Source organism: Aedes albopictus, chromosome 2 (genome assembly GCF_035046485.1).
Source record: "Aedes albopictus strain Foshan chromosome 2, AalbF5, whole genome shotgun sequence".
NCBI lineage: Eukaryota > Metazoa > Arthropoda > Insecta > Diptera > Culicidae > Aedes > Aedes albopictus.
Window position 1 is genome coordinate 76,122,306 of NC_085137.1, and position 14,943 is coordinate 76,137,248.

Sequence of the window (14,943 nt, forward strand, 5' to 3'; positions counted from 1 at the left end):
CAACCAACACATCCGCTGCCGTAACTCTTACATGACATATGTGTTACTTGGGAAGCTAGCCTTGAACAGAAGCGAATTTTCGGAGAGGTGGAAAAGACAAAGATTGGTTCTACTGACCAATCCCGGGATGCCACCTTGTGATCACCCGTTGGCATACAGACCTATCTGTCTACTGGACACCGCCGAAAAACTGTTGGAGCGGATTATTCTGTCGAGACTGACGGTCTATACTGAGAAACTAGATGATTCCAGATAACCATTTTGTCTTACGAAAGGGTCGATCGATGGTGGACGACTATCCCCAAAACGACCAAGATAGCACTTCAAAAGAAGCGAAGGGGAATCCGCTGCTGTGCGGTCGTCTCGCTGGACGTGAAGAATGCGTTCAACAGCGTCAGCTAGGCCGCTATTGAGTGATCTATACATTACCTATTTAGGAGCCCCGGAAAGCCTATACCGGACACTGGAGAGCTACTTTCTCGGAGTAGGGTGCTAATCTATGACACCGAGGAGAAAGGATCACTGCAGGGATACCTCAGGGGTCCATCATGGGCCAGGTATTATGGAAGGTGGCGTATGATGGCATATTGAGATCACCGGCCGTAATGTTGGTTGGCTTTGTCGATGATATTACGATATACGGCGAGTCGATAAACGAAGTGGAGCTGACAGCAGCGCACGCAATTTACGTGGAAGACTGGAGCAAAGGTCGAGTATGAACGAGATATGCGCTAGTGATATTTCTTCAGACAACATTGTTAAGAAAGGATGTGCTGCGGACAAGTGGGACCCGGTTACTTCCCGGCCGGCGGGCCGACCAACAGGAAGTAGAGTTTTTGTTGTTTTACCTCTTATTACTACCAAGTTTATGAATTATTTGGTATCATTGGCCAAATGGAATTTAATGGTGAACTTTCCTACTGATCGTGCTGAGTGCAGCGAACTTTGAGAACCTTAGCCTTTCCCCTCTTTGAGCGTTGAATTCTCCGCTCACATCTTTTTGTAAACCTGATTATGATCATCAGATCAAATTTCACCAAATGATCAACCAAACTTAGCTGTTGTGATCGTAAGTAAATTCGCGCTCATAAAACCAAAAACGTAAACTTGCCCAATGGCTACCAACATTTCAGGTTAATGCGATCACCGCCGTTGCGTGATCATGATTCGCAATTTAAATGTTTTGGACCACAGGGCCAACTTTCATATTTTGGCCAATGTACGTAAATGTAGTAGCTATGTTTCCAGCGACCTTGACGATGACTGTTGGTTGAATGTGTAGAAACTCATAAGGTCGATTAACACTTGACACCAATCTCCCCGGGACGGAGGGTGCGGACAGTGGTGAAGGTACCAACAAGTGTGATGTTCTCAGCAGTATAGTACACAGTACAGTTGTAGATCTCCGTAAACAGAGAATGATCAATTCTCCCTTGCTCTTTGTTGTTGCGCTGCACGAATCCGATTAACCATAGGGCAGCCGCTTTGCTCTCCATCTCCGTGCCGGTGAGATACGGATGGGATTTTTTTAAACCACAAGCTGCGCAGATTACAACGAGTACCGCTATCTCACATGGGCGCCCAGCGCAGTACAGTTACGAGTGAAATATTATGGGTATTCACGGGCATACTAAATTGTGAGTTAACTTTCACAAGTTTTTTTGTGTTTAAACTCACTCAAATAAAAAATGTTTAATTTTTGTATATTCAGATTTTTGAAAAAAAAAACTTGCTTCTGAGTATCACGATCATAAAAAACGAAAATATTGTTTTTCTGTTAAAGTAAACAATGTTCTAAAAAATTTCAGCCTTTAACTTCTTTCGCTATTCAAACTTTTGGACATCATTTCCACTACTTTAAAATTATTCGAGGATCCACATTTTCAGCCGACACTGTTGTTTATAATGCACATCACGGGGCATGCATTATCTACTGACCAAAACGACAGCGACAAACATAGGTATATACTGGGTACTACAGTAAGGACCCGATTTTGTCAGCCCCATTTTACGACAAACTTTTTGCTCTGTTTATCTTACGGTCAAACTTTAACCAATTCATCCATGTTTATTATCAAACTACAGCTAAAGAGCAGAACATATAGGGATAAAAAGTTTAAAAAATTGTTTAGGTTTTCGAGGAGAGCAAATAATGTGTTCCGAAAAGGGGCTGACAAAATCGGGTCACTTATGTATATGTTCCATCCAGTACGATGTGAACAATCATTGTCATCCATAACCCAGCACAATAATACATTCTATTTTTAGATAAGATAATTCAGTGATTGTTGTGCTTAGGGCATGAAGGTAAAAAACGCGTTTTACATATTAGGAGGCAGGAGTTTAATTTCTGATGTTCTATGAGTCGTTATCATTAACCGAGTGGCAATGACCCGAGGGTACCGATGATTTCGTTGTCACCAGATTTGAGTAGTGAAAAGAGCAATTAATCTGTTTGATGCATTTGTTTGTCTGATTAAACACTTCACTACGAGGGTCCTCAATGTATTAGCTCATTACTGAATAAATACACGAGCTCGTTGACTATCGAAGCAGTAGATTTGCATTTTCGCTTTCCGCTTTACTAGAATTCAATTAGCTAGCGTGCGAGCAACGTGCAATAGTGGAACTCCTTGAAGTGACATTATTTTCCCATCCATGTAGCAGAGAACTCCTTTCATTTTCTACTCAAGCACACTTGTCCGACTCTCGGAGCCACCATCCCATCCCAAACATGTGATGATGATGACCAGTTTCAAATTGATATGTCCGAACACATAACGGTGTTTGTTTTTCTGCTGCCGGTATCCAAAGAAGCAGCCTACGAATGAAACCTAGTGATCAAACAGGAAACAAGCCTTTAATCGATTCTGGGGTGCTAGTACAGTGTAAGCGTTAAAAACTCGACTAACTAGTGCCGTGGAGTGTCCGTCCATCTATGGCATATTCACGAGGGGAACATTCGTACGAATAAAAAATAAAAGTGAAAGATTAATTACGAATCGGGCTTCATTTCCTGGCTTGGTTGCTTTATGAGATTAGTTTATGCGGAAATTGACCTTTAGATAGGCCGCATGGATTTGCGAATCTTGATGGTAGCTGATATTAGGTTTGGGCCAGTTTTTGTTCTTTTCTATAAAGTTGTTCAAACACATGTGAGTTGATTTTTTTTTCCTGTTGGATACATTTTCCACTGCGACCAGTTTTTTGGTCTATTGTAGACGACCCCGTTTTAATGTTTTTGCCCATATCAGTGTGTCATATCACTATGAGTTTGAGTGATCTCCACTTGCTGACTGTAGGCATTATCCCAGTACGGTATAACATATCGAATGAAATGTATAATCTTACTAGGAGCAGTCATCCATGCATCTGATGATTGTGTAAAAGCATTCTGCGGCCCCACAAAATGACACTGGACCTAGGAAATCATATCATATCAGTCATATCTAGAGGAACAAGCGAAGCATTTTTGGATCAAGCCGAAGGGTTCCGCCAATCTGACAATTTCGATAAGATACTGCAAATTTCAAGGGGAGGTGGATGAATCAGGGAGTTGTAATTCCTTAAGAGATACCTCTAGCCTTGCCTCTCGCATTTCAGGATTTATCGCAAGTTTCCTTCCTTTATTTTTTACAGTACTTTTCTTAGTATTGTTTCTTGAATTCCACCTGGAGAATCTCCTGGACTCCTCGCCTTTTTTTTTGTATGATTCCAGCAATGCCCGGCATATCTCCTTCAGAATTTTCCAGGCAGGATTCATCAATTCAGACCGATTTTTTCTGGAGTTATTCACGGGGATCTTGCAGGATTCCTTTCAGAGATAAGGTATTGTTCAGAGTTCCTCGCGAGATTTCTGCCGAAGTTTCTCCTGAGATTTGTCACGAAAGTGGAATTTCTTCTAGGGTTTATTCCGGGATTTCTGAACGAGTTTCTCAGCTGTTGTTGCGAAATTTCTTTATGAGTCACTCCCGGAATTCCTTATGAAATATTTTCCACAATTCCTAACGATTTATTCCTGGGATTTCTAACAAGAAAATTTGTCAGTGGTATATTTCCCATAATGGATACTAGTTCTTACTCCCATAATTTCTTCAGCAGGTTTACACGGATTTTCCGCACAAATTTCCCTCGGAATTTCTTTCAGAGGTTTTCCCGAGTTTCACTTGAGATTTTTCTCAGAGCCTTTGACGGGATTTTGTAGCAGAATTTATCTACTGTTGCTACCAGAATGCTTCTCGGAAATCTTTAGGGTTAATCTAAGATTTTTTCGCAGTTTCTTTTTAAATATATGCAGCAGTTAATGCTGATATTTCTATAACGCTGTTCTACTTGCGACTAGTCCCGTCATATCTTTCAGAGATCTTTTAATGTTTTCTCAGGGATTTTTTTTTTGAATCACTACCGAAAATTGCCCCTCTGGGTTAAACTTTTGGAAGTTTTTTCCTCCCCAGTTGGGGAAATTATGTCGCTGTGTCCATTAAGCTGAACTTTTGAGGCATGTCCTGTTTTGATATTCGCTTCTAGCTAGCTAATTATCATGTGCCAAGTAATCAGCTTTTGCCGCGACGTGCAATGGAATTTATGAACCCCAAGACCTGCCTAGGTTCTGGACACCAGATCTTACTAGGTTCCTCTAATATCTATTTCGAAAGCTCTTGTCGAAATTTATCCAAAAGTTTTTCTCGGAATGCCTCCTGGGATTCCTTGTGAGAAATTCCCTAAAAAATATCAAAAAACATCCTGGTAGAATCTCGCTAAGAACTCCGAAAAAACTATAGATGAAATTCCAAAAGGAACTTTACTTTTGATAGTAATTTTGGGAAGAAATATCAGGTAAATTCCGGGCGGACTTCTGAACACCTTAAAGAAAAATCTTAAGAGAAACTACGGATGGTGCATAACAACTAGGGATGGTGCATAACACAGCGTAACAAAAATTAGCTTTTGATCTGTCTCAAGAGCAAACTTATGTGTCTCTGACAGATTTTGGGCCGCTGAATCCGAATACGGGCTCAGATTTTCTCCAGCACGTCACAATTTTGAGCTATACCTCAATTTATAGGGCAAAATATGCGATTTTGGGGTTTTTCGACTTCCAGCCATTAAGAATGGAAATATTTTTTTAAGCAATCAAAAGGTAAATTGGTCAATTAACATCTAAATTAACGACTCATGCAGGGCTGTTACAACAGTCGCGGATTTCGCGGTTTTCGCGAAAATCGCGATTTTCGCGGATTTGCCGCGGCTTTATGTGCCACGATGCGGATTTCGCGGATCCTTCAAATTTGGTCGCGACTTTCGCGGATTTGTCTGAATTAAGTCGCGCATTTCCCGGACGCCTTTAAATAATTTAAATAATTTAAATTTTATTCCGCATTGCAGTTGTGTTCCACCTAATGTAGTTGTAATTTACTTGAGAGCTGCTTTTAGTTTCTCTCAATCTTATTTACTTCGAAGCTTCTGTCGGACGTTATCTTTTGCAGTTTCTATATTGTTTCTGTTTAAGGATTTTTTTCGAAACTACAAAATAAATTGGAAGTAGCAATTTAATGCAAATTTCTCCAAAAAGTCAAAAGTATTATAAATTGAGTTACAGCAGATATCGCAAAGTTTTGCGAAGAAAAGGTAACGTAATTTGATAGAAACTATCTTATGGCTTAGAAGGAAAAACAATATGAATAGATTAGTGGTATCTCTACCATTCCCCGAAATGGTATTTACCAGAAATCATTGTCTTAATATACTCGAACAGTTAGATGAAATTCTCCAAAAATATATGGCATCTGTGAGTCCAGTTTTTTGTTTTGTACATACTTATAAGCTCATTTCGAAGATAGAGATCTTTGAATGGGGCTTCCTGCTCCACCATGGGTGTTTAGGGCTGAAAGAAGGTATAGGGTGTCCCAGAAAGTATGGGCACAACTTGGCAGCTCTGCCATTTGAGAATGGATGCATAAACAAACTTTATTTTCACACATTTCAAAAAATATATCCGTGTATTTCTACATGCGTATCTATTGTACAACCCTTAGTTCGAATTGAAAACATATACTTTTGAACCTGAAAAATAAATTGAAACACCAAAATCGGTATTTTTGAAAACTCGTTTTTCTAATAGTTGTAAACAAGCTTCTGAATGCATACCACAACATGCAGAAAATTACTTTTTAATTTTACTATAAGTTGAATAAATGCTCCAGCTTTATAAAGTATAGATTGAATTGTTTTTATTCTCATCACAACATGTTTTAAAACTCGAATGTCTGTGGGCATGTCTTATCCAGAAATAGAAAAGGCGAATTTTTCAGTTTTCTTGAAATTATGATTTATCCGTTTGCACAATCAAAACATATTTTTATAAAAAAAATTCAATCAACTATCTGAGGAAACATGTTTTCGAATGTATCATGTGAAAAAAAAATCAAAAAAAAGTGTTTCGAATTTGGATATTTGGCAAAACCGTAAAAAAGTAGTTTGTGCAGAAGTTTCAAAAGATGTTTTTTCATTTGAATCATTCTGCATATAGAAACCCTTTTTAATGTATAAACTCTTCACAGGTATCAATTAAAATACTCTGAATAATAATACAAAAATATAAAAATTGTTGTTTGTTAAGAAAATGATTGTATTTTTGCTATACAAAGTTGTGCCCATACTTTCTGGGACACCCTATATAGGCTCATAACATCTTCGATACAGAAATGTTTCGTGAAATATCGGGCTTTCAGTCTAAAACAATTTAAAAAAAAACTTTGCTCTAAGACATTTAAATTTTGAAAATAATGAGTTATACCGAACAGATCATTTTGCAAAGCAGAAGTCGAGCGATTTCAAAATGTCTTCTCCCATATCAATTTATAGAATATTCATCATTCAGTTCAATTTTGTAATTTTAGTAACAATAGAATAATATATTTTGTCAGATTTAATATTCAAAACATGCACAACGCAAGTAAAATTTAATGTATTCAATATAATTTCTCCAAAACTTTTTCATAAATCATTTTCCAAAGACTCCTAATTTTTGAATGCTGAAAGAATCTAATTAACATAATTATTTCCTAAAGTAATCTTTCATTGTTATTTCACAAGAAGTTTATTATCAAAAAATCACACTTTGATATGCGTAGAAGTAAAAAAGCAAAAATTTGATGGTCTGTTTCAATTCAACTTTAAAAGTATATTTCCTCCTCTGACTAAAATTGCTCGGCTCCAAATCCCTTTTTGTTGGAAATAGTTCTTCTTGTCCAGCAACATCATTATTCATTTCTGGTTAACCAAGGATAGAAAACGTTATCCTTATTCAAACTGTCAATACTTTAGTAAGAATAAGATCACAAAGAGGAGTTTTAAACTGGCCTGCTTTCAACTTACTTGAATTTTCCCGAGCACAGATCTGGAAATGCTACGCGTCCTTTCTCTTATTTTTCTTAACTTGACCAAATTAAACCAAATCATATTTAGTGCTTTTTGCTTCTGGAACAAGGTATGGTTGTTTCTTCTGCGGGATCTCAGAGTAATAGATCTGAACAAATACATGGTCAGTTAAATCACATCAATCTAGAATCTACTTCGGCCAACAACTATTAAATCTCAACAAAAGGGAGCTTAACATCTACACCGGCCAATGCCCCTGCTGATACCATCTACGCATGATCAGAACAATCCAAACCTCAAATTATCGCTTCTGTGACGAGACGAGGAGGCAGAAACATCAGAACACATGGTCTTCTATTGCAGTTTACTCAAAGTTCTTTGCAAGCCCTTATTATGATCTGCTGACATAAGGATCTTATCCCCCAAAAACGTGGTTGACTTTACACTAAGGTCTTTTTTTACACGGGTAGTTTTTCTGCTCAAAATCTGGTTTTATATGAAACTAGATGACCCCGGCAAACTTTATCTTGCCTACTGCGTTTTTCAACGTTTCAAGTCTATAGCCAAGTCCAAGTCTCCGTTCAAAATGTATGAAGAATGGATTTTCAAAAACTCTCAATTTTCACATGTTTTATGGCTGATAAACCTTCCTTGGGTGAAAACTATCAGAACAAAACTAAGACGACCCAAATTGGACCCTCCGTTCGCAAGTTATGCGCGGTCCCACGTATGCCACTGCATTTTTATATAAATAGATTCGAATGTTTACGTTCATGTCGCGGATTTGTTTTCAGAAGTCGCGAATTTCGCGGATGATATTTTCAAAATTTTGTGACAGCCCTGCTCATGCAAAATATTTCGTTTTACCAAATCGTGATGATCGCAAACCACCACTGTTTGTTAGTACTATGTAGATTCGTGAATTTGTGCCCAAATCCAATTAACATAGTCTTTCTTTTAATTTAATATAGTTTCTGTATTCCTGTGAAGTAAAGCTTGAAGGCTGAAATCAATCTGTTGGGGTAAAATACAAAGTAGACCAGTTTTTGAATAGCAAATCGCAAACTTTATATTATCCAAAAACTAATAAAAATATTTCCAGCTTCAAGAACTCCGGAAATACATAGTGCGATTCTCTTGAGAACTCCGAAACATCTGAAGAAATCCTGTTATAACATTCCTGGAGAAAACATAGAAAGTCAATGAGCAACTCCTGCGAAACCCCTGAATGAAATGTTAAGAGAAACTTCCGGAGAAATCTTTTAACCCTTTGGAGACGGAATTTTCACCTTTCTGGGTGCAACATCGCTGGTCTAGAAGTCGTTTGTGATGGTCGATTTTCTCGGCTCGGCACATATGACCCATCCGTACCCAAAGGGTTAAGAAATTTTGGCAAATAAACCTCAGAATTCAAGCAAAATACCGGGAGAAATTGTGTAAGAAACTGCAAAAGAATATGGAAAGCTTTTATGAAAAAAAACCCTGGATTGAATTTCGAGAGAAGTCCTCAGAATAACTTCGGAACGAATTCTGGAAGTCTAAGTAAATCATTAAACAAATGTCCGGAGAAATTTAAAAAAAAATGGGCTGCATTTTCCAGACGACAGTCATGTTTTGTTCGTTTTCGTCGGGTGATTCTGCCAGGTGGACTATGAGAAGAGTTAGGATAATCATAATATCTTCCTATTTCCATGAGAGAGTTCACCAGTCTATTCATATTACTACCATAGATACCGCTCGTCTATATTGATAATTGTTAATCTTCTATCGTATTTTTTTAGATTTTCGTATTCTAGCACTTCAAAATAAAAATTTATATACATGATATTTATCTTGGGATAATGTTAGCTGCAAAAGTGAGTATCAATAAACTGCGTGCCCAATGTTCGTAAGATAAAATGACATAGTAAATGAAATGAATAGTAAAATGTTTAAATATAATTCAATGAAAAGCCAGGCCTGGATCAGTATGATCCAGAGCTATGTGTAAACATACTAGATGATATCAGTACATACATTTAATTTTATAGAGAAAATTAAATAAATAATTTTATCAGATCCGCAATTTAGCGACCTGTACTTTTCAGTGGTTCGAAAATCCAGCTTCAGGCGCTGCCTTTTAAAGGTTAGTGACTAAAATTTAAAAGAAAAAACAAACTTTTAACCACTTTTCACAACATGTTAGATATCATGAACGTTATAACATTGGTTAACGTTCAATGGATAAATATGAAGTTTGAAGATGAAAAACACTTTCGCTTTTTTCCCTGGTCTATACTGTGATATAAGAAATTTTTCATTAAAGATTGGAAATGATCCTCAAAAAAAGTACTATATGATCAATAAAATATAAAACATTATCCATGAAATATAGGAAAGTGATCTGTAAAGATAGGCAATGATCCAGAACACTAAGTTCGTTTTTATTAATCATGTCCTATATTTTCGTTATTATTATTATTCGTTTTTTTTATATTTGCATGGATAGAAATTTTATATTTATTGGATAATTTTCTATTTTCAAAGATCGCTGATCAAGATTCAAATTTAGATCGTTTTATTCATTTCTTGGAACAGTTTCTGAAACTCTTTTTTATCTTATGGCATATTATATTAAAAGTTACTAATGGACCGTTTGATTATTCAGCACTAACATTTCAAAAGGTTGAACTGATTTTGGATATTACACGTCCTTTCAAAGAATCTGATGTGAATCGTATTTTATCCTTACCACGCAATCTTATTGTTTATTTTTAGAAAGGTTTTGTCACTAGTTGTACACAATTTGTTGATCATAATTTTCTTCACCTCTAGTCATCTTCTACTGTTTACCACTATGCCTAAACACGTCAGAAGTCAAGGAAAATTTCTTAACGAAAAGATACTGGACTGGTCAGGAATCGTACCCGTCACCCTCAGCATGGTCATGCTAAATACCCGTGCGCTTACCACCCATGCGCATTGGCTATATGAGGCCTCATCACTAGTATCCTACCATAAAATTCCAGCATCTATTGAGTAGAGCATCTAACATATTCTTCGTATATTAAATCCTCATACAATTTCCTTATAAATGTTCTTATTTACATGTCTGCATCATCCGGGGGTGTAAGATCACTGTTAAATTAGCGGGAATTTTCCATACTGCACACCTGTGATTCAAATAATATGCACTTTGAATTTTCCTCCACGATTTCAATTATCCGCAAAGCACGCAAGAGCAATTTCCTTAGTCATAAATTTTGTGATCATACTTCTAATTACCACTGTATACCAGCTCGATCACAATCTTAAAAAGCAATATCTTACGTGGATTCTTCATCTTCTTCATCCTTGTTGACAACTGCAGCTGCTTCTTCTGTCGCTCAATTTAATCATGAATCACAGTACAACACTGATCACTATCATTACCGCCTCCAGGTATCCAGATATCTAACAACAACTTCTGAGCTTCCAGCACACTGCACACTGCACCGGACAACACTACACCAGTTGAGAACGGTCAACCAGCAGCACCCGACCGCAACAAGCTACCGAATAGACCGACGTTTGAACTAGAACTACCCCGCACAAACGGGCTCCGGTGCACTGATGCACTATTGCATTCGTTCAGTGCTCTCGCTCGCGTGGCACCACCACTGCCTGACCGTGTGCTACCCTTCCCCACACTACCAGAACGGTGTTATTGAGGCGCGCGCGCGATCTGATGCCCGCCAAGCCGATTGGATTTATTTTCGCATCGTTTCTCGAACCTATACGCGGTTTGCAATGGCCAGCCCCCAACTTTAAACCTTTGCCACCTTCGATGAACCGGAATGGATTCGCGAAGTGTTGCAATATCAAATCATTCGCTAACGTCCGTCGTCCGTCCGTCTTGGTTGTCGTCGTCGTCGACGTCGAAGTCGTCGGTGGAGGTCGGTGGTAATTAGTAATGTCTAATGCTACGATGACCGGTTCGAGCAGTCAATTCCATCTAGGCCAAAGTGGTAAAAATTGATACATCTGATGCTACTGCGCCTTTAGCAGTAGTGGCCCATAGAAGTCTTTTTGGTTTCGATGAAATGTAAACCGCCAGCTGAGGACCATTGGTATAGCTAGTGCCAGGGATGTTATAGGTACCCCCTAGAATTCAAAGACAGAAATTTTAAACTAAAAGCTTTGAAATCCACATACAGGAAATTATTATTCTGCCTGTGTAATCTTTTCAATGCATATGCGGTAATTGGTTTCTTTAGCGGTGTTGAGATAATTCCATATTCTGAATCTGCACGCCAAACTGAGACGAAATCCAAATTTTCATGAATTTTGATGCCCGGGAACCTATTTAAAATTCAATTTGAAGTTTGTATGGGAGCGATTTTATGAATCACTTCTCGTCGGATTTTATACTGGGCGGAGCTGTCAAACAGTTGCCTAACTGTCAAAAGGTGATTTCAAAAAATCTTTTTGAAATTGATTTTAGGTATCAAAATAAAGTTATAAAAATCTGAAAAAAATCAGAGTGGCTCAGAAAAAGATGCTCTTTGGTTTAAAAATATAAAATCATTGATTTTTTCTAAATTTAAAAACCCAATTGAGTTATTCCGGCAATTTCCATTTCAAATAAATTTTCAGATAAATTGCGGAATTGCTGAAATTTCCTCTAGTCCCTCTAATCGCTCTCCCTTGGAACTATGTCTGGTGAAACTCCCAGGTGTAATGGCAGAAGTATTTCTTCACTTTGTAATTCGAGTTTTACATACAATCGAAGCAGAATTTTTTATATTATTTAAATTGTATGCCATATTTTTATTTAAACGTACCAAAACATATAAAAACTGCATGAAAACTCAGTTTTCGATAAAAGGTTCAAAGTTTTAAGCATATATTAGTCATTCTCACTAAATAACGAATAAACCACTATCTCGCTAGCTTGTTACGATCGAAGTCTTTTGTCTTCAAACATATGTATGGTTAATTCAAAAGCCAGCATTTTAAGCAATGGACATACATATAAAATTATATGCATAAATGTATAAAAAATCAAAAAGTTCTCTGGATATTTATCTAGACATTCGTTTGGGGAATATATTGGAGATTGCGTTAGAAAAACTTCCAAAACTTTCTTCAGACATTCTTCTAGAAAATATTTCGAAAAAAAATCCAAAAACCACGGATTCTTACAAAAAATAAAACGTTCGTCATTCGGCAACTTTCTTCAGAAATTTTTGTAGAAATTCCTCCTATTTACAAATTCCACAAAAATATTCTTCTAAAGCAACTAGCACGATTTACTTCTTAAATTACTTTATTTTTATCCAAGAAATTGGAAGAAATTCCTCCAGGGATTCTTTCCAAAATTCGTTCGGAGATTCTTTAAAAAAAATCTTTAGATTTTTTTTCAGAAATTGCTACAGATAGGGTAAGAAACCAAACTTTGAACTAGTAAAATTGTAATCTTAATTTGAACCATTTCAAAATTCATTAAAACGACGTACTTTTCAGGCAAGTATTGTCCCGAAAAAGATGTTAAACAGCTTTCCGTAATAAAACCTGATAACATGGACTTTGAAAGCATTGAAAAAAGGCGTTTTTGCAATTAAGTTGCAAAAAAGCTAACTTTTCACACGTGAGAATAACACTAAAATGGTAGATTTTTCGATACTAAAACAAGTGTGCCGAAAAGTTCTACTTTTCGGCACCCTTAAAAGTGCCGAAAAGTACCACTTTTCGGCACTTTTGTTCGTATACACTTTTGTCAAGCTTCCGTGAAATTCTTGGGATTTCTAAGTTAACATTACGCCGGGACCAGATTCTACTGATGGTACTTCCACGTTCATTGAGCAGCGGAAGAAATTGTTATCGTTGACCTACTACCGGAAAATCCAAATTCTTTCACGAAGGTTTGTCGCACTGATTTCCAACGGCTGCCCGAAAACTTCTGACACCCAACTGTAGCACAGCCTACCTGATCGAAAAACGTGCTCCAGCGCGGCATGGATGCTCACACGTGGTATCTCTTGCAACATGGTGCTAGAAATGATCCAACTCAATGGATTTTTTATAATTGCAAAAAATGTTGTATGCAACTCGTTGCAAAACTCGATTTTTTCAGCACTCGTCATATTTATCCAACTCGGCAAGCCTCGTTGGATAAATGTATGACTCGTACTGAAAAAATCATCATTTTGCAACTTGTTGCATAAATAACTATTTTGTCATGGAAAACAGGCAATAGAAAAATCACTGTGATTTCACCCATTTCCCCCCAAGAGAAAGCACATTTTCGGTGCACTCGTACAGCTCATGCATTGTATCACACGCAATATGTGAACACGTCAAATGAAAGCTTATTTATCGTAGAATCGACCAACCGAATAATATTCCGCATTATTTGTCATAAAATTATCAAATTTAAGTGATCCTTACTTGGAGAATGTTATCTTAAGTTGAACCATTTGTAATCTAAATTTGAACTAGTAAACGGGGGTGAGCTTCTAGTGTTGGCCTGTAGATTGCGCTAGTGGTTGTTTTGTTTACTCTTGGGGGATGAAAACATCCAAATTTAGTTTCCAAATTCCTAAAGAATTTCGAACATTCTGAGTTGAGATTCCACTGCCTAATGACAAATAGGTATGAGAATTAGTAGATTCATGTGATTTTTCATTGTTTAGCATGGAATTGGCTGTTTTGTGAGTTGCTCGAGCTGCTGCCGCCAGTAGTTCAAATTAAGATTAAAATTGGTTCAAATTATGATTACGGTGGTTCAAATTAAGATTAAAATCATTGTTGATGAAATATCAAATAATTCAATGAAATTCGGTGCAAATACAAACTTTTTACCATTTAACATGGCTTTCATGTACATACGATTTTGTCGTAGTAAATTATTTTCATGTGGGAGGAAAAATCACATAAAATTTGCACTGCTTCAGAAAGCCGCAATTTCGTTCAAATTTTGATTACCTACCCTATTCCTTTAATAAAACTTTCAGCGATGTCTTCAGAAAATATTCCAGAGTTTTTCAGAAAACACTTCAAAAGTTCACTTTGGAAATTCTTCTAAGGATTTCCCACATTAACTTCCAGAAGTTTCACAATGTCTGTCAAAAATATTCTTGGGTTTTCTTTAGAAATTTCTCCGATGTCACTTTAATTTTTTTTCACAAACATTTTAACAAAAAAAATTGTTAAATCTGCAATGGTTCCTGCAGACTGTTCATTTTATAAAACGACAAATTTGCAAGGTAATAAAAAGAAAACACGTAGTTCAAATTTAATCGATTTTGGTTTGTTGTTTAGTATATTATATTTACATTTAATAAATATCTTATGAAAATGTGGCAATGTGAAAAAAGACGAACATTTTTTGATTGCCAAAAAATAAAAACTAAATTAAATCACTCTTAAACATAAGTAGAACATTTTCGATTTCATAAAAGTGTGTGCTATACTAAATCGGCATAAGAGAAAAGTATTCTGGCAAAAAATAAACCTTATCGGAATAATGGTTGTTGAGATATGAAAGCTGTAAGTAGGACTCGATTTTTTTTAAATGAAATTCATTTGTAAAACAAAAAGGTA

General features: G+C 36.7%; 1 protein-coding gene across 8 annotated transcripts in view; it reads right to left on the reverse strand.

Moving 5' to 3' along the window:
- Nucleotides 1-14,943, reverse strand: part of LOC109430157 (lipase member H-A) — a 77,279-nt gene that overhangs the window by 14,216 nt on the left and 48,120 nt on the right. For 6 of the 8 annotated variants that reach the window (XM_019706194.3, XM_019706195.3, XM_019706191.3 and 3 more), the window contains exon 2: nt 10,690-10,910. The exons of 1 other annotated variant lie outside the window; for it this stretch is intronic. In XM_019706194.3, the coding sequence (XP_019561739.3) occupies nt 10,690-10,711 (22 nt within the window). In that variant the 5' untranslated portion in view covers nt 10,712-10,910. The remainder of the gene's footprint in view (nt 1-10,689; nt 10,911-14,943) is intronic. One more of the 8 variants, XM_029862388.2, reaches the window with a different exon arrangement.